This window comes from Macaca nemestrina, chromosome 3, assembly GCF_043159975.1.
Source record: "Macaca nemestrina isolate mMacNem1 chromosome 3, mMacNem.hap1, whole genome shotgun sequence".
NCBI classification, from domain to species: Eukaryota; Metazoa; Chordata; class Mammalia; order Primates; family Cercopithecidae; genus Macaca; species Macaca nemestrina.
The window spans coordinates 177,036,850-177,064,412 of NC_092127.1; the positions used below are offsets into that span (position 1 = coordinate 177,036,850).

Below are 27,563 nucleotides of genomic sequence, written 5' to 3' on the forward strand. Positions count from 1 at the left end.
AACAAATATGTAGACCTAATTTGTCCCATGTACATTATATTTATTATCCTTAATCTAGTGCAGCTTCTTCGATAGGGATCTGAATGACTTGCTCAAAGGTACACAGTGAGTTGGTGGAAAGACTTAAAATTTGAGTTTGTTAATTTCATGTCAAGTCTTCAAAGTTCTGGGTGAAGAGTTAAAAGGTGCTGGTTGGCCAAGCGCGGTGGCTCACGCCTGTAATCCCAGCACTTTGGGAGGCTGAGGTGGGTAGATCACATGAGTTTAGGAGTTCGAGACCATCCTGGCCAACATGGTGAAACTCTGTCTCTACTAAAAAATACAAAAAATTAGCCAGACATGGTGGTGCACGCCTGTCATCCCAGCTACTCGGGAGGCTGAGGCAGGAGAATCGCTTGAACCTGGGAGACGGAGGTTGCAGTGAGCCGATATCGTGCCACTGAACTCCAGCCTAGGTGACAGAGCAAGACTCCATCCCCCCCACAAAAAAAAAAAAAAAAGAAAGTGCTGGTGGTTGAATCCAGGTGTTCTTTCTTGACTGCACCCTTCCTAGCTGCAGATTTCCTAAGAAAAGCCTCCCCCGTGCACAGGCTGAACTGCAGAGCCATAAAAGCAAATGAATAAAATGTTTTTATCTGAGCACAAAACAAAGAGACATATTTTTTATTACTGTCTGCTTATCAAATAATGAATAAATAAAAATATTTGGTTTTCATTTTGTCTTGAAAATACAAATGTTGAAGAGAATAATTACTAACGCTGTCCACACAAGGAGCATTTTCTGTTTTTAACTGTCTATTTAAGATATACTGTCAATCATTCACAAGCTACCACAAATGTTTATTCTCTGAAGTTGAATTTTAAGATCAGATCAACTCTCCATAGAGAGAGATCTCTTACCTGAAGTGTGATGTTCGTCTGAGGCCGAACCTTGGCCGAAGGAATCTGAAGATAAGACTCTTTGTTTATAAAATTCACACTGACCAATTTTTCACACTTTTCTCCCTGATAGCCCGGCAAACACTGACATATTGGCTCGTTTATTCTGACAATGCACTGAGCTCCATTCTGACAATCAAAATTATCACAGGGGCTGGTACGAGGGAGGACCATGGGTGGAGAAAACTCACAGAACAAGCCACTGAAGAATAAGGAGAAAAACAAATATGTTAATACGATTTTACTTAATTGCCAATCTGAATTGAGAGCTGTATGACCTAACTGTATACTATATATGTGCACTTCCTTGTTTTTCCAGTTTTCAAGTATTCTTAACTATTAATCAAAATCATCACTGTGCTGTACAATAGATATTCCAAACTTACTCATCCTGCCTAAATGACTCTTTGGACCCTTTGACCAATATCTCCCCAAATACCATCCCTCTGTCCTCCTCCCTGGTAATCCTCATTCTACTCTTTGCTTCTATAACGTCTACTTTTCTTGTCTTAAAATTTTTTTATTTTAATTTTTATGGGTACCTAGTAAGTGTATATATTTATGGGATACATGAGGTATTTTGATACAGGCAAGTAATGCATAATAATCACATCATGTAAAACGGGGTATCCATCCCCTCAAGTATTTATCCTTGTGTTACAAACGATCCAGTTATATTCTTTTAGCTATTTTAAGATGTACAATTACGCTATTACTGACTATAGTCACCCTGTTGTGCTAGGTCTTATTGAACACTAGGTCTTACTCATTTCTGCTTTTACCTGTAACCTTCGGGGCATATGCACGTATAGCCGTTCACTGCATCCGTGCAGTGGGCTCCGTTTTTACACTTGTTGTCTTGGCAGTCATCAAAATCAATGTCGCAGTGCTCACCTATGTACCCTGGTGTGCAGTCACATCTGTTGGAACAAGCAGGTAATGGTTTCAAACCCAACTGAGCCAAAATAAGTAAACAATGCATTTTATCTAGACACATGGCACCATCTTTAAAATACTTATTTAGAATAGGCTCATAGAGCCCCCACATTAATGGATACCTAGAAAATTGAACTGTTCTGCAGTATATTCCATGTTCTATCACTGTGATCTACCAGAGAAATAGTTATTTTTATCTCCTTGATGATAGTGAATATCCACAGTCCAAATAACAACAGGATAATTGTAGCAGGGTCACTCCCTCCCACTCCCTCTCCTCCCTCTTCCATCCTTTCTTTCTCCCCATTTTGTTTGCTTACGGTGCCTTATTATTTTCAGTTTGGCCTAATTCATTTGCTCATTGAGATTATAAAACTGCTATGTTGTAAAATGTACTGGGAATATTAAACATATTTTAAACATGATTAACATTTTTAATTTTACAATAGAGACTAGATACATCAGAACAAGGTATTATTTTAAGAAAAGCAAATATATTAATATTAAATACCCTAATACACGATGAATCCAGATACTCATTATGGAAGAACAGGACTGCTATAATGGGTTAGGATAGAAGAACTGGTAGAAAATTCACGGGGCCGATCCCATGGACAGTTTTCAGCCTGTTCACCATGGTGGTAAAGGGTCTTGGCTGCATTGATGGTGAAGAACCGGGAGTAATAATACAGCTGACATTCACCAAGCACTTCCTCTGGCCCTGCTCTAACCATGTGGCATCTATGGATTCACTGAAACCTCTCCACAGTCCTGTGACATTGGTGGTATTATTTCATCCACTCTACAGGTGAGGAGACTAAGGAACAAAGAGGTGAAGCACTTTGCCCCCAAACACTCAACTTCTAAGTGCCACAGCCAGGAATCGAACTCAAACAATCTGACAAGAACGCCTGTATCTCTAACCACTGCACTATGCTGTTGGATAATTAATTCCAGAGGCTCCCTTTAAACCTGTACTTCTCCAGTGCTGACCACTGGGATCTCTAGGTATGACACCAAGGATTCAGGACTTTATAGCTGCATGGAGAAAGGCAGTGTGGCACATGCAGCAGTTTTCAAACTGCATTATGGACCTATAGGGGACCATGGAATCCCTACAGGTATGGCCATCAATGAGGAGGGGGCTTCTGGAAGCCTCCTTCTACCCTCCACCTTTTCCTCAACACTCTCCTGTTGTGATTTATTAGGCTTACACATTGGCTTCCAAGAGTGTTTTTGATTTAAGAGAGGGTTCACTGATTTTATATATATATACACACACATACATATACATATATATACACATATATACACATAACTGCAAAGCCTGAATTCTTCACAGCTAAGTTAGTTTCCTCATATATACACACATATATACACATGTACATATACACACACACATACATGTGTATGTGTATACACGTGTACACGTATATACACATGTACATATACACACACATACATGTGTATGTGTATACATGTGTACATGTATATGTGTGTATATATGTACATGTGTATGTATGTATACACACATATGTATGTGTGTATATATGTATATGTGTATATATATGAGTATATATATATGTGTATATATGAGAAAACCGAAACTTAGCTCTGCAGAATTCAGGTTTTGCAGAATTCAGGCTTTACAGAACTGCATTTGTACCCTGGCTTCATTCTTAATTGTACCTTATGAACTTTATTTTATTCCAGATTTATTGAGGTATAATTGAAAAATAAAATCTTTATGTTTTAAAGATGTACATGGTGATGTTTTATACATACATACATTGTGAAATAATTACCACAGTCAAGCTAATTAACATATCTATCACCTCCCATAGTTACCCTTTTCCTTTTGTGGTGAAAATATTTCAGATCTGCTTTCTGGGCAAATTTCAAGTATATAATACAGTATTATTAACTATAGTGACCATGCTGTGATATTAGGTCTCTAGAACTTATTATTCATCTTGTAACTGAAAATTTGTGCCACTGACCAACATCTTCCCATTTTCCCCACCCCAATTCCTGGTAACCACCCTTCTACTCTCTTTTTCTGTAAGTTTGACTTTTTAAAATTCCACACATAAGTGAGATCATCCAGTATTTGTCTTACTATGTCTGGCTTATTTCACTTAGCATAAAGTATATATAATATTGGCTAAATTACTTAATCTCTGTAAGTGTTCTTTTCCTCATCTTTAACATGTATATAATTCCACCTCACAGGTTTATTTAAAGATTAAACGCAACTATCTGTAAATTAATTAGTATAGTTTTTATATATAATGCATGTTCTATAAATGGCTGGTTTTTAAAATAATTCTCTATATACATCTTTGTAATTCTATAAAAGTTTTTATGGTTTAGTCTGTATTAATTATCCATTTTTCTATTTCAAAGCTATTAGGATTTGAAGTAAGGTTAATTAAAAACACCCAAGGGAATGTGGCATTACTGAATGCCAAAGGTTTTGTCTGAAAATGCAAAATCAGGGTTTGAGAGTTGCTGGAGAGCGGACGAATTAAAACAAATGGGAGTATATAGCCTCTAAGAGTAGCAAACAGACTTTCAGCTCTGCATGTATGAATTAAGAAATAAAATGAGCTCACTGCATAAGCATGCTTGCTTTGCAGCCAGTTGGTTTTAATGCTAAATCATAACAAAGCAAAGTAAACAACAAGTCTGAAGTTAAATGGACTCTAAGTGGCCATATACATTCTCAAAGAGATGGACAAGGCCCGAGAAGAGAACTTCCATCAATGTTAATGTGAGCAGAGCTGTTGAAGTGCCAAGCATTAAAAGAAAGAAGAAATGCTTTGAAACACTCTGAATTATTTATCTGAAAAAAGAAATCAAAGTGAAAGATAAGAGAACCACACATCCACCATAGTGGCTGTCTAAGAGCTATTTTATATTCTCTTCTCTCCAAATACTACTTTTCAAGACCATTAGAGCTTGGAGTTACATTATGCCCAACATTTTTGTCTTTCTTTTGCTCCTCAGACTGAGTTTCAAAACAGAAAGAAAAAAATTTAAATAAGAATTCCTTAGTTTGTATTATCAATAAAACCTATCACATTCCTTCAACTCTATTATCTGACAAGGAGGGAGGAAGAAGCAAAGAATACAAAATACACTGTTTAGGAGCCCATAGCTGGCTATGTAAGATGCATGTTTGAAAATACTGGTTATGGCGTATCATAGTCTAAAAATATCTCAAAGCAATTTGGGAGATTTATGAGGTATATAATAAAGCAATAAAAGTAAAACCAGCTCTGTTAGCTTAGTAATAAGAAAATGAAGTTGAAGTAACATAGTATAACTTGTCTAAACAACATTTGTCAGTAGAGATTTTCTTTAGCAGCTTCACATCATTTGATTTTTAAGTCTATTTTCTTTCTGCAGCTACCTTTCCCACAATGTGCAATCATTTATAAGTTGGGAGTAACAGCACACACACTGACTTAACCTGTTTTCTGCTAACCTACATACACATAGCTATGAAACGAGCTCGCAAATTACAACTGAAAACAGTGGGTTTCAAAATTAGTTAGTCCATAATGCGGCAAAATGCACTTTTAAGGGTGTCTAATCTATTTGATAATGAGAGGAGATATTTAATTAAGGATTAGTCTTTTTGCAGACAGACTCACTTTCTTTTAATGGTTTCAATTAAGTCTTACTAATACTTTATCTTATACTTACCATGCACAAAGTACCGTGAAATCTGCTCAGCAGATGAGCAGTTCTGGAAAACTTTCCTTACTAGCTAATTTCTCTAAGAAATGATATTTATTATGTAACTGATGTGTTTTCAATTTGCCAAATTAAATTGTGAGTGTATCATTGATATGAAGACTAAAAACAACTTACCTACAGTGTTTGGTTGAATAAAATATAATGTAAAGTTTTGTATAAAGTGAAAATGGAATAACACTGGGTTTTTGCCTAGGGTTGTAAACTAAAATATAATGCAAAATAGAATCAAATTTATTTTTTCCTTTTTCAAAAAGACATCGTAGGGAATTAGCAGGTGCTACAACTATACCTACATATTCTAATGTTTGAATTTTAAACCAAATTAAAGCAAAAGCACACTGTCAAAAGAAAGCTTGAGAATAAATATTTAATTAGATTGATATTTGAAAAGCAGTGGAGATCTGGTGATTCTGACCCCAATCTCCCACTCAACTTAAAATATCTGATGATCTGTTTGGTAAGTATAAATATCTTAGCAATCCAGCTCAAATCCCATCTTCTCTTGTAAAATTCATCCTGACCTGTGTAATTGTTAATTCTCTGAATTCTATGGCAATTGAGCTTGGGTCATTTCACTAAGAAGATGAAATAAGTGAAGGTGAATAGCTATAAAGGACTACAAAATCATAAGATGGTATTATTACCATGTGCTCTGGCCATGGCAGGCACTCAATAAATATTGCTTGAAGGAACAAATAATGCTGTTTGCTAGCTGTCTGATGAAAGCACAGCTCAACCCCTGTACCCGACTGTGTAATTCCTAAGAATCCAGCCTATTTGCTATACAATACCAGCTGTAATGTTAATAAACTCTGAAACTTCTTATAGGTAACACATAGTAGAAAAATCACCCAACTGGAAAGTATAAATCCTAGCTCTAGCTCTGCCAGTAAATAATCTTAAGATCTCTGGACAGTCAACTAACCTCTCTGGGCCATGGTTTTCTCATGTTTAAATGAAGAATTTGGACTAGATGATCTCTAACTACTGCCAGCCCTAACAAGAGAAGTGCTGTTGAAAGACCCTTACAATATTTCCGGATGGTGGCAAAGAAATCATAAAATTTGATAGCAAACATATTTCAGGAATATTGCTGGGGAGGCAAAAAGAAGTGATTTTTGAAGTTCTGTGTTCACTTTAGGGAGTACGCTTAGCAGGATTATAATGCTTTGTCACCTCATGCAAAAAACATTTAAGTTGGAAGAGGTACTATCAATAATAAGAACAATCATCACAGGCATAGCCTGGGACTCCCTGGGGCAGCCTGAGATATATGGTCACTCTATCTTTCTCACCTTGGATAGCCAAATTATTGTTTCAGACCGTAACATCTTCAATTACATTAAAATCAAATTCTCTATTTTACCACAGACTTACCTTCAGACAATGAAGCAACTAGAAGATATTACAAATGTCACCAGATGGGCCTTCAAATAAATTGAAGTAAGTATTTTCAAAGGCTGCTCATTGCCATAGGTGACTTCACAAAAAAAATCATAGATGAAAAGGAAACACTTTTTCATTTTTCTTTAGTGTACTATACAAAAAGTCCGGGGCTGGGCGCGGTGGCTTACGCCTGTAATCCCAGCACTTTGGGAGGCCGAGGCGGGCGGATCATGAGGTCAGGAGATTGAGACCATCCTGGCTAACACGGTGAAACCCCGTCTCTACTAAAAATATAAAAAATTAGCTGGGCGTGGTGGCGGGCGCCTGTAGTCCCCGCTACTCGGGAGGCTGAGGCAAGAGAATGGCGTGAACCCGGGAGGCGGAGCTTGCAGTGAGCCCAGATCGCACCACTGCACTCCAGTCTGGGCAACAGAGAGAGACTCCATCTCAAAAAAAAAAAAAAAAAAAAAGGCCATATTGTATATGGACATTTAAAAAACGTCATTGATACTAGCGAATAGGTCCCTTTAATCCCGAGCAGAGGTGTGAAGCTAAGGATGGAGGAGAAGGGTTTCTAAAATAATGCGTCCCCTACTCTGTGAGCAAAAAGGCAGCTTTGGACTTACTTGAATCCCTTTGGAGTTAGGATGCACTTTGAGTCATGCTGGCAGGGGTTCAGGTCCTGGGCACAGAAGTCCAGCTTCTCCTCACACAACTCACCTGCAACATGGCAAACAGTGTTAGCTCATAGAAAAAGGTCAACAGGCTTCCTGCCAGCAGACTGTGTCACTGTCATGGGTCTTAGAGGTTAGGGCAGCTTGTGATTTAAAACAAAACAAAGCAAAAAACCCAAAACAAAAGCCACATGGCATGGAACCAGATGGTCCATTATCCAGTTCTGGGTATGCTGCTAAGTAGTGTTGTGATTTTGGACAACAGGACTATTGCGATCTGTGACTAATAGAAGCCCCTTCAGAATATACTATGGGAATTAGGAAAAGGAAATCTGAATGCTTTTCATTCCTGTTGTTTATTTTGGATTTTTTTTCTTGATATATAGCATGGATACAAAGGATAAATAAATTGTTAATGATTATTCACAAACTGAACCCACTCAGGTCACCAGCACCCACATCCAGAAACACACCACGTACCAACACCCCAGAAGCCTTCCCCTGGGGTCCCTGCAAAGAGGATCACTGTCATGACAAGACCATAGGCTAGCCGGGACTGTTTCTGAGCTTGACATAAATGAAATCATTCCATATGTACCCTTTTATGCCTGGCTTATTCTACAGTTTTATGTTTGAAAAAAATATTCTCGAATCTTCATAGTCTCTGGTTTTAAAAGTCTAAAAGAAAAACACTTTGTTTTCTTCTTAGGAATCATTGCCGCAGCTCAACAGAATGCTTCTTAGACTCACATCCTCTGACATAAAAAGAAAAAAGTAAAAGGAGACTCGATCCAGAGAGAGAGAACATAGATTTTTTTCCATGAAAGTCACCTAACTCATGAAATAGAACTTCTGTCAACAAATGAGAGCTGAAGGCATAACCACGCAGATTCTAGGTACTCTTTGTTGAATCACATGACTGATAATTTCTTTAGAAAATTTCTTCTGATACCAAAAACATGGTTATTATTTCAGATACATTAGACCAAATGTAATTTTCATTTAGAAGACTTTCCCAATTGCTGTGAAAGTATTAAGGTGACTGGAAAGGTATTCAAATACATAATATATATTAACTTACATAATACATTTTAAGTTATTTTTACCTTTTCTACTTTACTTCTACTTTCGAATTGTTTTCTATGCAATAAATAGACAAATAAAGTGACACATCTATAGGCAGCTGTTCATTTCCAGGAAACTACTAAACCTGTCATTTGTAACAGCATCGGTAAAAATTTCAGGAGTGTGAACCTTGTAACAGCACCCCTTTGTTACAAGGGGATCCTTTTAAAGTAATACTCAGCTAGTTGGTAGAAATCATTGCTTGACAACTAAATGTGGCATATTATTTAGACTTCAAGGGTCTTTTCCCAGGATGCAAATTAATAAATGTATTCATCTACTTATTACATCAATCTGGTGCAGGATATTAGTTTTTATCTGTCTCTTAAAAAGAACTAATTGCACGGAAAGTCTCATATATTGCTTCTATAAGTTTTCAGGGATCTGAAAGATTTTTAGCAACATGCATGATGAATGATTTTTAAACAGGTTTATTTAAAGGCTTGTGATTTCAATTAGTATTACTCTAAGTTGGATACCTTGATGAAATGCGTTCATCATATTTTATCAGCCTACTATGATGAAATCACTTTCAGTTTCTAACCAAATCTATCTGATGGAGATATAGGCTGTTTATAGTAGTATCTATCCAAGACAGTTTGTAAAAACTGATGGAAAGAAGGACCATTTGAGATACATAATAAATGTAATTTTATGTACTTTTTATTTTATGCCTAAATAAGACAGTGTTTTAAAATTATAATAAAGGGACATGTTTTATTCCTTATTTACTCTGATACAATCCAACCCAATCCATCCAACCTAAGTCACAGTCCATAAGGATTTACTACATGATGTTGCGCTAGAGGCCGGGGCTACAAGGATGAATGTAATGGGCTCTGCTCCTAATCAGTTCTCAATCTACCAGCAAAGAAAGTCTTGAGCTAGGGAAAGAACAGAGAAAATGAATTTCATCTCTAAAAAAATAAAACTGAGAGTTGACCCTTGTCTACAAAGAATTACTCCATAGACTTGATAATGGAAAGGAGTGAACAAGGACAAAGTTCCAAGAAACTGTTAGCTAACCAGATTGTTAAATCTCTAATCAACAGCTTTAGACTAAGCATGCCAACTTGAACATAAAAAATGACATCAATGTCAAGTATTCTTTATCTCTATAACAGTAGCAAAATAGCAATAATCATTATTGAGATTGTATATGATACTTCTTTGTGACCATTACATAGCTATACACCTGACTTTAGTAAGATAAGTTGATGACTTCAAAAATGATTTGATTTTCGGCCAGGTGCAGTGGCTCACGCCTGTAATCCCAGCACTTAGGAGGCTGAGGCAGGTGGATTGCCTGAAGTCAGGAGTTCGAGACCAGCCTGGCCAACATAGGGAAACCCCGTCTCTACTAAAAATACAAAAATTAGCCAGGTGTGGTGGTAGGCGCCGGTAATCCCAGCTACTAGGGAGGCTGAGGCAGGAGAATCGCTTTAACCTGGGAGATGGAGGTTGCAGTGAGCCAAGATTGTGCCATTGCACTCCAGCCTAGGCAACAAGAGCAATCAAAAAAAAAAAAAAAAAAAAAAAGGTTTGATTTTCTTTACTATCACCAAAACTTACAATGCTAGGAAATATTACAAAAACATTTTCTGCATCCAATTACTGCCTAACTTGCTTTAAAGACCAATCTTCCACCCTACATTCATGTCACCTGGGTCTGTTTACTATTTCCTGAATTTATTTTAACTCCATGCCTGGGCTAATGGTTTCTCCTTTTGCTTTAATAACATCCTTTCACAATTCTGTTGTCATTTTTCTCATCCATTATATGTCCCCTTCTTTACGGAATCATGCCAGATGTTTTCAACTATTTCTTCTCTATCTCTAATTTTATATCGTGTTTGACTGTGCCTGGCTCATGGCATATACATGGTATACATTTGTTTATGTACTTAATGAGCATTTATATGGTTCTTACTACTGTATGCCAGACAGTTTTAAACATTGTATAAATATGCAGTCACTTAATATTCATTATAAGCATATAAGGTAAGGTTTTAGGGTTGCACTGCTATGTATGCATTTTATATTACTGGTGTTTATCTGATTCTCTTTCCTTGACTGTAAAATCACTAAGAGTAGAACTCTTGCCACATTTGCTTTTGTTTTTTTTTCCACAGTGTGCTATGCTGACATACTCAAATAATAGTTACTAAAAGGAAGAATCATGCTTTAAGGCAAGAGCTCTATTTTGTTGACCTGTAATCAACTCGGGTTTCATTCTAGCCTTTAGAGATTAGTGTAATTTTTTGCTTAATTACTCACTCGTGATTAGTAATAAACGCTATTCTCTTTAAACATTACTGTGAATTTTCCCTGACTAAATGTTAACATGAATGTATTCATTGGACTGTTTCTTTAATTTTCCTTAATTATATTGGATTCTGCTATACTTGAGGGAAGGACAGCTTTCAAAAGAGTGCAACAGTGGTGAGATTCAGGAGCTCAATAAAAGAAGGGAAACTTAGCAAGCTCCTTAGACAAATACTGGACTGCATATCTCCTTCTCAACCAGTAAGAGGAAATTGGACAGCTAAAAGCTGCACTGGTTTTCCAGGAAGAATAGAGATAAAATGACTAACATTAGTCAGCTAATGTATTTTTAGTTACCAATATTGAAAAGTTCTCCCAAAACTCATAGTATTGTGAGGACATGATGCCATTTTTACCTGGTTTTTATTTTTACTATAAGTTTAGTCAGAGCTAGTACTCAGTTAGTGGAAAAATAATAAAAAAAATAGGGCAATTGAGTTTGCTTTCGTGATGGCTCAGGGCCTGAGATAATATTATCAATGGCTGCCTCCCTTCCAGAGATGATAAAGTGTGAGGTGACAGAGAGGAAAACTGGAAATATTCTTATTTGACTACACAGAGTTAGTGTTGTAATTGATTACCCCATAAGCAGGTCTTAATATGTTTAAACTGACATTAAGAAAGATAAATCTATCCATTGGAGTGGTTTGGGGCAATGTGGTTGAATATAGGTTAAATGTTGGTGCCCATGAGCCTCTCAAGAGATAGGAGCCTAGGCAAGCCTCGACTCTATGATCTGGCTTCAACCCATTCCTCTAAATCCCAGGAAATCCTATTTCTTTATTTTCAGCCATGGACCCTTAAAACTTCCCAATAGGGTGGAACACAATCATTGCCTGGCATTTGTGATTTCACTTTTGATCAGATGAACAAATTAATTTTCCTTATGATTCTAGTTTTCATTTCTTGTTGGTAAGAGGTGAAAACATTCTGAGTGTATGTATATATGTTGGTTGTGTATGTTTTGGAGAGAAAACAGAGTGGTCAATCAGGGGGTCTATGGTTACCTTTTCAGGATAAGAGAGGTTAATAAATGATCTAGTATAATTGATACAGAGGTTTTTTTTTTTTTTTTTTTTTTTGGAGATGGAGTCTTGCTCTGACACCAAAGCTGGAGTGCAGTGGCATGATCTTGGCTCACTGTAACCTCCATCTCCCAGGCTAAAGCGATTCTCCTGCCTCAGCCTCCTGAGTAGCTGGGATTATAAGCACGTGCCACCATGCCCAGCTAATTTTTGTATTTTAAGTAGAGATGGGGTTTCACCATGTTGGGCAGGCTGGTCTCGGACTCCTGACTTCAAGTGATCATCCCACCTTGGCCTCCCAAAGGGCTGAGATGACAGGTATAGAGTTTTGTCTGTTTCTTAGATCACCTCTTCCTGATTTTGCCTGTCAGTTATACATGGGACACAGCAGGACAAGAAATGACCAAGTTCTACAGCAACACTATTACAACTTGTGAAAGAGCATGTCAAAAGTGATACCCACTCTTGTAAATGGGAATGATTTTTCAGACTCACTCTTGAAGAGGAGGTAAGATGCTACTTACTGAATGTCTGTGAATGTATTTCTTCTGAAAAATTGCATGGAGTGGTAATGTATCCATTCACCCTGGCTTGCACGACTCCTGGTTTACACTTGTTGTCCCAAGGTAATTGTCAATAGTGTGCCTGGGCACTCACATAATTACCCTGATTTGGATGAGAAATGTTATGGGTCGCCTTCCAGGTGGAAGAGTAAAAGCTGGATCATCAGAATTGATAATACTCTGCAGTGAAGAGTGAATCAGCATAAAGAGATCTTAGGGAGTAACTGTCCTTACTGGGGAAAATGACATTTGGGTAGTTGTATTACTGTCTGGGATGGCCTACAATTGTATGCAATATGTGGGAGTTGACTGGTTGCAGAACTATTTTATTGTTCTCGGCCTCAGTTCTTCATCTGTAAACTGAGGCTCTGGAATTAAAGATGTGTAAGGTCAACTGTGGCTCTGAAAAAATCTCTTTTTTTAAATAAAAAGGAAAATGCTTCTGAAGATATGGATAATGCAGACAGCAAGTTACCAGAGGGAGTATCACGCTTAGCTGTACAAAACAACATTACTACATTCAGCGGTAAAAATAAAGTGCCAGCATGTGCTCAGAGCCCCCTATGGTACCGATATTGTGAGTGTTATTGCATTGAGGAGGAAACTTCAATGCACATTGATGGTTTTTATGAGAAATAATACCTGGAGCTTGGCCTTACCTTCTGCTTCATTTTAGATCTATGAACCTAACTGTTTTGTTGTTGTTGTTGTTTTGAGACAGAGTCTCACTTTGTCACCCAGGCTGGAGTGCAGTGGCACGATCTTGGCTCACTGCAACCTCCGCCTTCTGGGTTCAAGTCTCCTGTCTCAGCCTCCCCAGTAGCTGGGACTACAGGCGCACAACACCATGCCCAGCTAAATTTTGTACTTTTAGTAGAGATGGGGTTTCACCATGTTGGCCAGGATGGTGTCATCTCTTGACCTCGTGATCCACCCGCCTCGGCCTCCCAAACTCTTGGGATTACAGGTGTGAGCCACTGTGCCCGGCCTGAACCTGTTTTTAATGCTCGTTCCTTGTTCAACACAAAGGGGCCCTTCCTATTACCTTCATTTTTACTTCCTTCCTAGTATCTTAAGTTATCTTTTCGTTTAAATTTGTTACCATACTAACTGAAATAGTTTTAGAACTATTCTACAAAGTTCTTCCCTGATACTTATAGAATGATCTGCCTATAGCTTTTTCAAATAATTAAAACAGCAAATCAGATTTTTAACATCACCATATATTTTGAGTCCCAACTATGTATGGGGACCTGTATCAATGCTAGAAGTATAACGGTAAACAACAAACTACTCCTATTTCCATGGAGTTTACGTATGAGAGGAGGGGGAGACAGATATTAATTCAGTAATTTCCCAAGTACAATAGTCTCCCTTTATCAGCAGCTTTGTTTTCTGTGGCTTCAGTTCCCCACTGTTAACAGTAGCCAAAATGTATTAAATGGAAAATCCCAGAAATAAACAATTCGTGTCTTGAACTGCATGCCATTCTGAGTAGCTTGGTGAAATCTTGTGCCATTCTGCTCCATCACACCCGGCACGTAAATCATCTCTATTCAGGGTATCTGGCTGGAGAAGCCTCCTGCCCATCGGTCACTTATGAGCCGTCTCAGTTATCAAATCTACTGTTGTGGTATCACAGCCTCCTGTTCAAGGAAACCTTATTTTACTTAATAATGGCCCCAAAGTGCAAGAGTAGTGATGTCGGTAATTTGGACAAGCCCAAGAGAAACTGTCAAGTGCTTCCTTTAAGTGAAAAGGTGAAAGTTCTTAATAAGGAAAGAAAGAAAAACTGTACGCTGAGGTTGCTAAGATCTACAGTAAAAATGAATCTCCTATCTCTGCAAAGTTGTGAACAAGGAAAAAAGAAATTCAAACTAGTTTTGCTGTCATACCTCAAAGTGGAAAAGTTGCAGCCACCATGCATGCTAAGGGCTTACTTGGGATGAAAAAGGATTCAGCGTGTGGGTTGAAAGACATGAACAGAAACATGTTCTGATTGATAGCAACTAGCTTCAGTACTATCTGTGGTTTCAGGCATCTACTGAGGGTCTTGGAATGTATCACCCGCAGATAACGAGGGGACTATTATATATATAAAATTGCCTCTGTGCTGAATGCTAAGCAGGAACATTTTATGGGGCTCTAGAAAGGGACTGTTTGCTCTGAAGAAGGACAGGAAAGGTTCTTCTGAAGAGGTGAGACTCAGAGGCAAGGGTGAAGTGGAGAATGAAGAGCTCCGACAGAGGCTTCTGCAGGAGGCAGCATGAAGAACAGGAGCCCTGAGAGATGGGAGTGAGCCTGGGAAAACACGGTGCCAGAGGAGCCCCAGAGGCTGGCTGGGTCACAGGGTCGAAAGTCTTCATTCTATGAATAATGGGCTGCCACTGAAAGGTTTTCAGTAGGGGCATGGCCAGATGACATGTGCACTTTGAAAAGAGCACTCTGGCTGGGTGTGGTGGCTCACGCCTGTAATCCCAGTACTTTGGGAGGCAGAGGCGAGCGGATCACCTGAGGTCAGGAGTTTGAGACCAGTCTGGCCAACACGGTGAAACCCTGTCTCTACTAAAAATACAAACATTAGCCGGGTGTGGTGGTGGGTGCCTGTAGTCCCAGCTATTCGGGAGGCTGAGACAGGAGAATCACTTGAACCTGGGAGGCGGAGGTTGCAGTGAGCAGAGATCGCGACACTGCACTACTCTAGCCTGGGCAACAAAGAGCGAAATTCTGTCTTTAAAAAAGAAAGAAAGAAAGAAAGAAAAGAGCACTTTGTCTCCATTGGAGGATGGCAGATTGCATAAGTGGGGATACACATGAGAGGTGACTGCTTATGCAGGGTAGGGGTGGGGTGGAGGTATACATGGCCCAAAGCAGTGTTTACGAAGCAAAACAGATGAGACTTTTTGATGGACTGGATAAGCATGGGGGAAAGAGACAGGGGGAGTTGTCTGGGACGTCTATGATTCAGGTATGTATATTGGGAATTACCTTTTGGTGACATGGAGAACAGTGGAGGTAGAACAGGTTTTCTGGTGCAAACACAGAGTTTAAAATACAGTGAGGTGGTGTTGAGGATTCAATTGTGCCCCTCAAAGCAAAAAAAAAAACAACAAAAAACTGGTGTGTTTGAGACCTCTGGTACCTCAGACTGTGACCTTATTATGAGATAGAGTTTTCACTGAGGAGAGCAAGTTAAAGTCATTAGGGTAGGCCCTAATCCAATATGGCTGGTGTTATCAAAAAGGGAAACCTGGATACCAGGAAAGACAGGCATAGAGGAAGACGATATGAAAAACAGGGAGAAGCCAACTAGACAGGCCTGGAGAGACATTTCCCTCACAATCCTCTGCAGGAATCAACACCATGGACACCTTGATTCCAGACCTCTAGCCTCCAGAACTGTAAGACAATAAAACTCTGTTGTTTAAGCCTCCAGTTTGCAGTAATTTGTTATGGCAGCCCCAGCAAAACAATACAGGTAGTACATTCCAAATCACTGGAAGTTTATGGTGGGGAATAAAACTTTCAACTTACGCCACTATTTCTTCCTTTTTTTTTCTTTCATTTTTATGTCTCTTTCCTCTCATTTTATTTCATGTAGCTGTCTTCTCCTTTGTCTCAAGTTTTCTTTTAGTACTATGAGCTTCTCCAATAGTCAGTCTGTAATAAGCGGTGCACAAAGGAGAGGGAATGGCCCCTGACAAGGCTCCCTGTGCTTCAAGAGAGTCAAGACGTAAGTGGAGCACAGTAGTGTAGATTAGCTCTACATGTGCTGCCGTGGCCAGAAGTCTCTCTGCAAAGCACTGTGAGTTGTGCTTGACTTGGACCAATCATCACTTACTCCTCCGTTGGAGGGGAGCTGGTGTTAGCAGTTAGGGCTTGCAGGACAGGCTATCCAAACAATAACAACAAGTCTTCTCTTCAAGGTCTTAGAGATGGCAAAGGCAAGAGAGTCATAGACTACTGTGTCTTGCAGAAGAGAAAGTGAGTCGAATGCCTGTGCCATCAGTGTTTATGGTAAGTTTGCAGATGTGCTTGAACTTTGAATGACAGCTGCAATTATTAACTACTTGTGTGTGTGCATATATATACACACACATATATATAGATATATACATATATAATATATATACTATCATTAAATATAAAAGTAATCCTGAAAGTGTTTTATTACTTTATATTATATCGGCCAGGCATGGTGGCTGATGCCTGTAATCCTAGCACTTTGGGAGGTCAAGGTGGGTGGATCACCTGAGGTCAACATGGTAAAACCCTGTCTCTACTAAAAATACAAAAAATAGCTGGGCATGGTGGTGCACATCTGTAATTCCAGCTACTTGGAAGGCTGAGGCAACAGAATCGCTTGAACCTGAGAGGCGGAGGTTGCAGTGAGCTGAGATCATGCCACTGTACTCCAGTCTGGGCCAGACACTGTCTCAAATATATATATATATATATATCTCTCAAATGTAATATATATCGTATATCATATATGATATATATGAACCCAGGAGGTGGAGGAGATATATCATATATGATATATATATTTGAGATATATATTATATAATATATATTATATATATCATATATTATATAATATATATTATATATATCATATATTATATAATATATATTATATATCATATATTATATAATATATTATATATATCATATATATATATTAGCTGGGCATGGTGGTGGGCACCCATAATCCCAGCTGCTCGGGAGGCTGAGTCAGGAGAATCGCTTCAACCCGGGTTGTGGGGAGGGTGTAGAGGTTGTAGTGAGCCGAGCTCATGCCATTTCACTCCAGCCTGGGCAAAGGAGTGGAACTCGTCTCAATATATATATATATATATAAAAAATGTCAAAACATCAAAACTCATCATAAGTGGAGGATATTTGAGTTGATTTACATTTCCTGCACATCCTGTCAGATTTCTTAAATGTACTTTTTCTTTAAAATATACTGCTTTAACTCATTAAGCATTGTTGAAATTTCTTAACTATAGTAACTTTTTGACAAATGAATGAATAATGAAGATAGTATATGGTCCATGAGAGTTAACATTAAATGTTTCCTGAAATGAATAAGAATAGTTTAAAAATAAATTTACTTATAATAGAATTAGTTTACATGTACTCTCTCAGAGTCAGGTTTTTTATTTCACCAACAAAAGCTGCTTTAGTGTAATTTTCATTATACATCTTGGGAGACATTTTTTGTGCTAGATCTAGCAAATGATTGAAGGATGAGTATGACAAAGCTTTACCCTGGAGAAGTTACTATACGGAGAATTTAGAGAAATAAGATCAACATCTAATTTTCTACTGTCTGTTAAGTTCCCTTAATGATTGACATACGGGTAGCATCCCGGCCTAGAAACTGGGCTAAATAAAATTATTTTTAATTATTATTAAAAACTATATTATACAGTTCTGAAATACATTATTACCCCTGAAGAGATCTGTTCTCTTTGCTAAATAAGCCGTGTTAATTACAGAGAGGAAAGTTTTGAAGAATTGTTGGCTGGGCTATTTTTTCTTTTCCCAGACAGAGTCTTGCTCTGTTGCCCAGTCTAAAGTGCAGTGGTGCAATCTCAGCTCACTGTAACCTCCGCCTCCTGGGTTCCAGTAATTTTCCTGCCTCAGCCTCCTGAGAAGCCGGGATTACAGGTGCGGACCACCATGCCCAGATGGTTTTTTTTTTTTTTTTTCTTGTATTTTTAGTAGAGATGAGATTTCACCACCTTGGCCAGGCTGATCTCGAACTCCTGGCCTCGTGATCTGCCTGCCTCGGCCCCCCAAAGTACCAGGGTTATAGGCGTGAGCCACTGTGCCCTGTCTTGGCTGGACTATTAATTGCTTTCTACCTACCAAGAAATCTGGGCAATGGGATATCTCATCTCGGCTTATTTAGTCCTCAAAGCCTGCTTATCAAAATGGTGGAAGCCTGCTTATCAAAAAGGTGGATCATTTTGTCCCCAGATTAAGATTTCTGAAATTTTCTGACTCAAATCACTGTTAAAAATATTAATTTGTTAAAAATATTAATTTGTTTTACACTAAATGGATGTTGAGTATCTCTATTTAATTTTCCCCAAAGTTAGCTTTTTAAATTCAAGTTGGGCATGCCTACAACAAAATAATTTTAGATAGCAGTACATGGTGTTGCTGGCACACATAACTCTTGCTACTGTTGCTACCTTCTGCTAATGTAACTAGATTAGCTGATTCTCTCTTTGAAATAGATAAAAATCTGAGTCCATTCTGGATATCATAGATGTACGAAAGAGGTGGTGAGGGTACTGGAGCTGGTATTGCAGCCCATTTTTATTCCTATTGTAACTTGTAACAAACTATTTTTTTTAGAAGAAATAATTATTAATATTGATAATAATGAAGGAGAAATTTAGGATGGCAATCTGGATAACTGGACCAGAATTCTAGTGTTGAATGTAATCAGTCAAACTCAAGAAAGATTTGAATAAATGTACTAATTTCATTCTCTTTGAATTAACTCAGCAAGGGAAGATATCAAAATAAGCAACCCAATAGATAAAAAATACGATTTAATTTCTTAAAAGTATGCGACTTGAGGGCATGGGATACCTTTATATTTATATTTTTGTATCTCTCCATTCCCATTGCATTCACTAGTAAATTGTCTGGCACAAACGAGGTGCTGGATAAAAAAATAGGAAAGATAGCACTTATTTGATTGCTTCTGGCAGGTAAATGCTTTTTAAATGTTAACGGAGACCCAGATCACATAAAGAACAATGTAAGGAAGCAAAGAGAGAATTAAAAAACTGGTAGCAGATTTGTGTTCTGAGATGCTAGCCCGAGGTGTGCCCTTGCAGGCTGGATGAGATGGGTAATCTGTTCACTTCCAGATATCCCTACTGCATTTTTATGCCGAACAGTTACCATTCCAATAAAGGATGGAGACTCTGAGCTCCATTATCAAGAAATTGCACTTGTCAGCACTTAAGTGGCACGTTTGAGGAAGGTTAAGATGAATGGACCTGAATGTTTATCATTACCAAATTTTGTAAATTCGATCCAATTCTGATTTTAAAAAGTATACATTTCCCATTTGTTCTTTATTTATAGAAACAGAAACATTCTCTCTCCTCCTACAGACCATGCAGTGTGGCAGAGAGATTGATGATCTATAGCACAGGATAGACATAGCTGATGAGACTATGGGAGTCATCTCAGGGCAGCTTCATTAAGCTGGACCTGAAAGAAAAGTATATATGTTTTCTCCTCTTTTGCTAAACCAGACCAGCCCTATTTGTTACATTCTCAAGGTTTTTGTTACATTCTCAAGGTTATAATCCCAGGCACCACAGCACAATAACACAGGCAGATGCCCAGTAAGATGCATTAGCCATTAACAGATGTGATCTTTGTGTGCAATAGGTGTAAAATGGGACACGTACATCATCGGAGCACTGCCATAGAGAAACCACGTGAGATAAAAGTTTATCAGAATTCAAAATAGGAAGGTTCAAGAAAATATGCTATACACGTAGGTATTTAGACGTTTCAAAGAAGGGCAATCAGTTTTCGGTTCCTATTTTCGTTTTCTAAGTGGTATGAAATGAGTTGCTTGAGTCTGTCAGAGAGCTTGGTCAGTGTCCATATTCAGAAGGAGTGTTTTTCTTTACCTACAAACTAGTAAAGTAGCTATATTCTATTATTAATGTTCTTGGGATATGAGAATTGATGGTTGTATACTGAGAAATATTTGACCTGATCTGACCTTGCGGTAAAGAAGCAAAGCCAAAGAGTTTGCTCAGTAGATAAGGGTAACGTTTTATGGATTTCTGTATCACTTTCAATATTTAGCATGGTGTCCTGCATAAGATGTTTTCTCAATAAGCATCTGGCATATTTTTAAATGGGGGAAAAAAAAACCTTACCTCTCCAAATAAACAAACACAAAATGAAGTGTTTTTCAGCATTTCCTTATTGGAACACTGAGGCTAAATAATATAGCCAATTCCAGCAACTACTGAAACTTCAGAAAATATTTAACTCAGCTTTCAAAATATTTTCAAACTTCATATTTCAAAATATTTCAAAATATTTAACTCAATTCAAATTAGATTGAATAAGACTTGGTTAGACTAAATTGTTGTTCTGGGCTCAGTGGGCACTGCCTATTAACTAAAGAGAAAACAAGATCTTTAAAACTTTTTTTGAGATGAAAGTGCATTTAAGAAAGTTTTGAAACGTTGGAGGATGAATACAAACCACATAATATCACAAGGCTGCCAAAGTATTCTCTCTAGTAAAAACAGACGGCAACTTACATTTCCCTTATTTGAGGCTCACAAGTATGTCAGCATCTATAATGACCTTGATATAAAGACCTTACACATCTCGAAGCAGAATTAAAAACAGAAGTCACTGTTACTAAGAGATCACGAATATCTAAAAATATACACAAAATCTACAAATCCAGCTCAGCCAAATCCAAGAGCTCTTCAGCATTGTGTATTTCCTTATGTTTCAAAGTAGTGTATGGGGGCAAAGAGGACCAAAGACCTATCCCTAAATAAAATCTTTCTATATGAAGTGAGTGTACAAAGTAAAATTAAAAACAGTAATAATAAAGACAGACAATTCTAAACAATATGGGGAGAGAAATTTCCATTCTATACATAATTTACCTTATGTAATTTTCTTTATAAAAAATTAAAATACAGAATTCCCATAAGAATTCTTCTGCCATGGGGAATGGCATCAACTATATCTGAACCATGTTACCGTAGTGACGATGTTTGGAATTAAATGATGCAAAATTTAAACCTGTCTTACAGGGCAGCCTTCAATATTTCTGGAGTATAGACATTTACCCATTCAAAGTGTTTTCCGATACATGGTTACATGTTATTCTCAAATGTCTATGTGAATGATATGACAGATATCATTGTTCCTGTTTCACAGAAGAAAAATAAAAGACTGGGAGGTATCCCAGAGTTTATAAATATTTGTGCCGGGATGAGAACCTGAACTTTCCCCCTTACCTACACAAACTAACCACCTGCCTTATGGGATAAAAGGTAGCCTAGTTCTCGGAGAGAATTTATTCATTAATTGTACAGGCTTTCATTCGGTGCTTTTTTCATGTCTAGATAAAATAGACGGCTTGGCTGCACTTGAATTTTGTGGGTACAGCTTTCCTTACATAAGGACAATTGTGCATAGTGAGCCGAAGAGACAGCAGGAGAGCAGAAGGAAAGCTTGTTTGGCATAAACCATGAATGAGAAATAAGCTATTGTGAGACAGAAAAGAAGTTGTGCCTGAAGAAGGCAGCAAGGCAGAAGGGACAGGCTCCAGCAGAGGCCCCCACCCCAAAGTGCATGCTTTGCGGCCAATGAGACATGGGTTTGCATCTGGGCCTCCACTTACAAGGTGCATATCCTTGAACAAGTGGTTTATCGTCGTTTCATAGAAGTTTTTGCCCACCTTTGTGTTGTTCACATAAACTACAGAGTTCTTTTAAATTAACAGCGCATCGACTAATGACGTACATTCTTCTTAAGAAAATTCCCCCAGGTGCTAGAAAAAATGGAAATTCTATTTCCAATTAAGTTTTGATTTAAAAATATAGAGAATGATTTGACTGCTTTTAAAAGCAAATTCAGTCAGCAGCAAATTCTTGGAAAATAAAAGGGAGCTTTTATAAACATAAGCATGAAATTTAGTCAACACATGAAACCACATGGTGATTTAAAACACTCGTACTGCCAAGATTGTTTCTAAGAGTATACACAACAATTTAAGGACATATTCCTGTGATGGAATAATTGCTATTATGTTTCTGAGATAGACTCAGCCCTTAGACATCCCTGACCAGGCCATCAATTGCTTAGTACTTGTAAAGAGAAAAGATGCCATTTGACCCAGGAAGGTATTAGATGCGTTAATCCCCAGAGAATAGCACATGTTATATTGTTACATTCTAACATATGAAACCATTTTCTTTTCATGTTTTTCAACTTAACTCTGCACACTGTAAGACTAAGTCAGCAAACACAGTAAATCATCCAAGCAACGCAACAGAGGAAATGAAACCCATAGCAAGAGAAGACAGAAAGACCTGCTAGATGATAACCTCTGTCTTTGTTGTTGTTGTTGTTGTTGTTGTTGAGAGCAAGTCTCACTCTGTTGCCCAGGCTGGAGTGCAGTCGCGTAATCTCAGCTCACTGCAACCTCTGCTTCCTAGGTTCAAGTGATTCTCCTGCCTCAGCCTCCTAGGAGTGGCTGGGACTACATGTGTGTGCCACAATGTCCTGCTCATTTTTGTATTTTTAGTAGAGACGGGTTTCACCATGTTGCCCAGGCTGGTCTCAAATTCCTGGGCTCAAAGGATCCACCTGCCTTGGCCTCCCAAAATGCTGGAATTACAGGAGTGAGTCACCATGCCCCAGTCTATAATAACTTCTTTATTATCCTCATAATCCAACTGCAAATGCTTCAGATACAACTGGAACTATCAAGACAAGCACACATTGTGTTCCTTTTAGGACATTGTGCCTGCATTTCGTACTTGAAGACTTTTAGTAAGCTGAATAATTAACAATCTAATGTAATTAGTTAAAACTCTGAGTCTTTAAGATAAAATGTCATAAATATTCCATGATGATTTCCCAGACACAGCTATCACTCTAATAATTCTACGGCTTACTTTTATGGGCCCTGATGTATTTGGGGAGCTGGGTGGATCATATTGATGTCAATGATTAAATATGGCTTTTTTATGCTTAAACGTACTGCCTAGTAGTCATGACATCCTGTAAGTCAACTTCTTAGGCTTTATAATATTTATTTCCTAAAGTGTTTCAATAAATGTATACACCTTCAAATATTTTTCATATTTCATGTTACTAAAGATATCTGCTTAAAGTTATGGGAACAGTCTTTCTTACTTAAACATTTTTCTATCTGCAGCCTTATCTACAGTACTAAATAACTTACGTGGTTCATTCTAAAAGTAATACATGTTTGTGACGTATTTAAAAAGTGGAAGCATACAGACAAGTAGAAAATTTAAAAAATGTATATTAGTCCCTTATTCTAGCCACCCCTTCTTCCCACTCAAAAAGTTTCTATTCGTTATTTTCTAACAATAGATAAATTGCATATCAGAGGCCCATTTTATAGTGTTTGGCATAGTGAGGTACAGATTAAAGATCTGAATGACTGATTTGACATATTGTTTTCAGATTTTATATTTTGTCAACATTCCTTTTTACCATGTACACACAGTGAAATCTACGTAACTTTACAAGAAAGAGGGAGACTAAAATGAAAATCGTAATAGACTTAAAAGGCAACTAACCTTTTTCCACCTCATTCAGATTAGCAGCTGGCAGCGACAAAGACAGAAGAGACAAAAGACTTTTTACATTGCAATACAACAGCAGAGCACAGGAAGCCAATGCGTAGCGTTCACAACAGAGAAGCAGGGGTGGGCGAGCGAGCTGAAGCAAGGCTTGGATTTCTTACCTACAGCCGGGCCACACGCACAAACATGGAGAAAATGAGGCAAAAGGTAAATGCTATCACAGGGAGCTAGAGGTCTGCGTCTAAACCAGGGGACGGAACAACCATCACCTTTACTGTTTAAGATGGACACCGAATGGCTTGTGCATGGGCGTCAGAGATTTGGAAAACAAAGAGAAAATGGGTACACAATGGAAAATTTAAAGTGGTCTGAATATTTTCCACAAAATGTGTTCTAAGGCTTTACATGCCCAATTTGCATGGAGATGTTCATTTTATGGAATTTAAGTAATCCCATTAAGTGAAAGGAGGGCTTAAAATGTGATCAACTGTGTCATACTTGTATGTGGTCCTGTAAGAATAAGAATTAATTAAGACACACAGTCTTGATATAGCAGATCCAGGGTTCTGACTATTGGGAAATACACAAAGGCACATTTTTGAATTAAACACCTAAGTTAACACTAGAGCCTAAAAAAGGGGTCCATTTTTCTAAAAAACAGGGGTGCCATATTTATAGTTTTTATTTTTATAGGTGTTAGGTTTATGTAAGTTCAGGAATTCCTTGGACATTTAGCTCCAAGAAATGTCTTGTCTTTAGAAAGAAGATGATCATGATTTTTAAAAAATAACCACACAAAAAATCAAAACCAACAAAATCTCTCAAGCTACAATTAAAACCTTCGATTTAATTTTAAAATTGTTTGTGTTACAATTCTGAAGTCCTACTTTCTTAACAGTATAGGGATGTTAATTTAGATTCATAGTGAATTCAACTTTTCAAAGGTTAATCTTACCTAAAATATGCTAGTAATCGGCAGTCATGCATTACACAACTGGAAGCACAGATGATGAACTGGAGTATATGGAGAATGGTTTTGGTGACTAGGGTGGTGAAGTTACAGCAAGATTTAGATAACAGAAAAACAGTATTTGTCCTTACAGTTTATGCTGTCAATCCCCGGAGCAGGGAAGAGCAGAGAATTTTCTCCTCTAACAAATCAGTAACTACTTACTGTGCTATTTTGGTCGCACAGGGCTTAAATATAGTTTAATAAATTCCCCATAGGTGGCTCATTTTATTTTAAATATTTCTAGTCATGTTTTGTAGTCTGTTCGTCACAACTTCTCTGTCAGATTGCTCACAGATCTCTGGATTTGTTTCCATTGACATTATGTCCGTTCTGACTCTTGATATAGGTGTCAAATATAAAAACTGTCACCATAATAATTTACAAGCCTTTTTTCTGTATGGCATTATTTGTTCCCATGAAACAGAGTTCACTTCTCATTGTATGCCTTTGGGATATAGAGTACAAAATTTTCAAAGGAAAAATGAACTTGTTACTAGGATGATTTTTAAACACTGACAACATTATTCTGTTCCCTGAGCATAGCGGTGCTTCTGCTCCCAGATCTCCTGCTCATTAATCAGATTCCAAACTCAAATTTAAAACCATATAATCACATTATAAGAAAATTCCTCCTTAACTGCAGACTTGGATGAAGCAGGATATAAAACTCTAGAGCTTCATTCCTACTTCCCATAATTAAAGGTCACTTATGTGTCAATGATTTCAAAATCTGCAGATGGTTATTTGAAATTTTGTAAATGAGCTCATTTCACGTGTGCACAAAAATACTACAATTAATAGATGAGTTATACATTTGCCCCATTTAGATATCTTCTCTCATGCCAAATTGTCAAACTCTTCATGGCCCACAAGACCCACTCTGAAGATAAAATGGTCGTATCTTCATGTTTTGTATGCCATGTACTTTCTGTTTAGTATTTTTGTTGATCCTTTGCCCAAATTAAGGCAAACTGACATTTGCAATAGTTATAAGTAAAAAGACTAAAACAGTCCCAGTTCTTGTGGAGAGCCAAATGGCTCTTGACAGATACTCATGGCAAGTTCCCAGATGACAGCTTTTATAGATGTCACATTTTGGCTGAAGAACGGTTTGGCTAAGCTTTAGGTATTTATGATATGTTTCAAAGAAAGAGATCTGACATAGTTGGGGAAGGGAGGCTTCATAACACTTCTCCATGGAAACTGCTCTGAACTGACCCTTAGAATAGGAAAAAACGTGTGTTCAAGAGGAGCAGGTGTAGAGAGGGAGCTGGGGAAATGAAGGGTGAGCAGCTAAGACAAAGACCCAAAAGAAATGGATAAGAATAAGGAATAGCAAATCAAAAGCCAAAGCAGGAGGACTCCTCCAAACCAACTCAAAAGAGTCCTCAACCACCTTCTAGAAATTTTATTGTCAAAAAGACATATAAGAACCTGATTGCAGTTGTGCTCCATAGCCTACGTTTTCATCAGGAAATATATATATATATATTCCTGGTTCTGTGCTTAGGAAGGTATTGGTTAGGCAAAGTTTGCTTGAAATGCTTGGATCCAATTTGTCTGGTGGAGGGAGAGTGGGTTGATTTAAGGAGGCCTCCAAAATTAACTGGGTTCTTAAGCCCTTTCTATAATGATCAGGAAAATGATGGAAAAAGAGAATTATTCTATTCTAAGAAGGTACCAGGTAGCAGATTTTAGTGCAAACATTGGGCTTCTTGGACAAGTCTAAATCAGCCCATCCAATGAAGTTAAATTCTCAGGGTAGCTCAAAGGGTTCCAGAATTTGTGGTCACAGGCTAATGTCAAGTTTCTGAGGTGTGATAATATTGGTAATATTAGTGTGAAAGTCAAAGCTACATAACACCTACATTCTTTCTAGATACTCTAGAAACTTGCATGTAAAATATCAAATAATGCTAAAATTCCACCCACTAAGCAGACTAAAGTCTGTAGATATGTCCTATAAGACTTGGTAATACAGCATGTTCAAATTTCTACTGGAAACTTAGTATGCTATTACTGCTTTACATGATATCGGGTGCTTTATTGGTGCCAAAAAAATAAAAATTAAAAATAAGACCCTAGAAAAGGCAGCCTTCAGAGTCACTCAAACAGATTTGGGTTGCCAAAACAGAGCCTCATTATTCTACCTAGTATTTTCCCATCAAGAAAGGTACCTAGTAAAATTCAGTTTGGGTACTCCATAAAAGCTTCCATTTTAATCATTTTCCAAACAATCCCTGGGAAAATTTAATTATACAGATGTATGCCCATCTTTCATGTTGTGAGATGTTAACTCCAGTCACCTGCATTGTAATTTCATCCTGTGATTTTCTCACTAGGTATTAAATTATATGAAAATAGATATAATTAATGAAATGCACCCAGAAAATGAAAATAGCAACTTTGAGTAGAGTGACCAAAACTACTTCTCCACTTTTTTTCTT

At 37.7% G+C, this 27,563-nt stretch overlaps 1 protein-coding gene across 2 annotated transcripts in view; it reads right to left on the minus strand.

Annotated features, from left to right (window-relative positions):
- The window catches only part of LOC105487854 (slit guidance ligand 2), a 371,613-nt gene that overhangs the window by 23,076 nt on the left and 320,974 nt on the right, over positions 1-27,563 (minus strand). For both annotated transcript variants that reach the window (XM_011751484.3, XM_011751482.3), the window contains 3 exons: positions 7,653-7,746; positions 1,722-1,859; positions 901-1,141 (listed from right to left, as the gene is read on the minus strand). In XM_011751484.3, the coding sequence (XP_011749786.2) occupies positions 901-1,141; positions 1,722-1,859; positions 7,653-7,746 (473 nt within the window). The remainder of the gene's footprint in view (positions 1-900; positions 1,142-1,721; positions 1,860-7,652; positions 7,747-27,563) is intronic.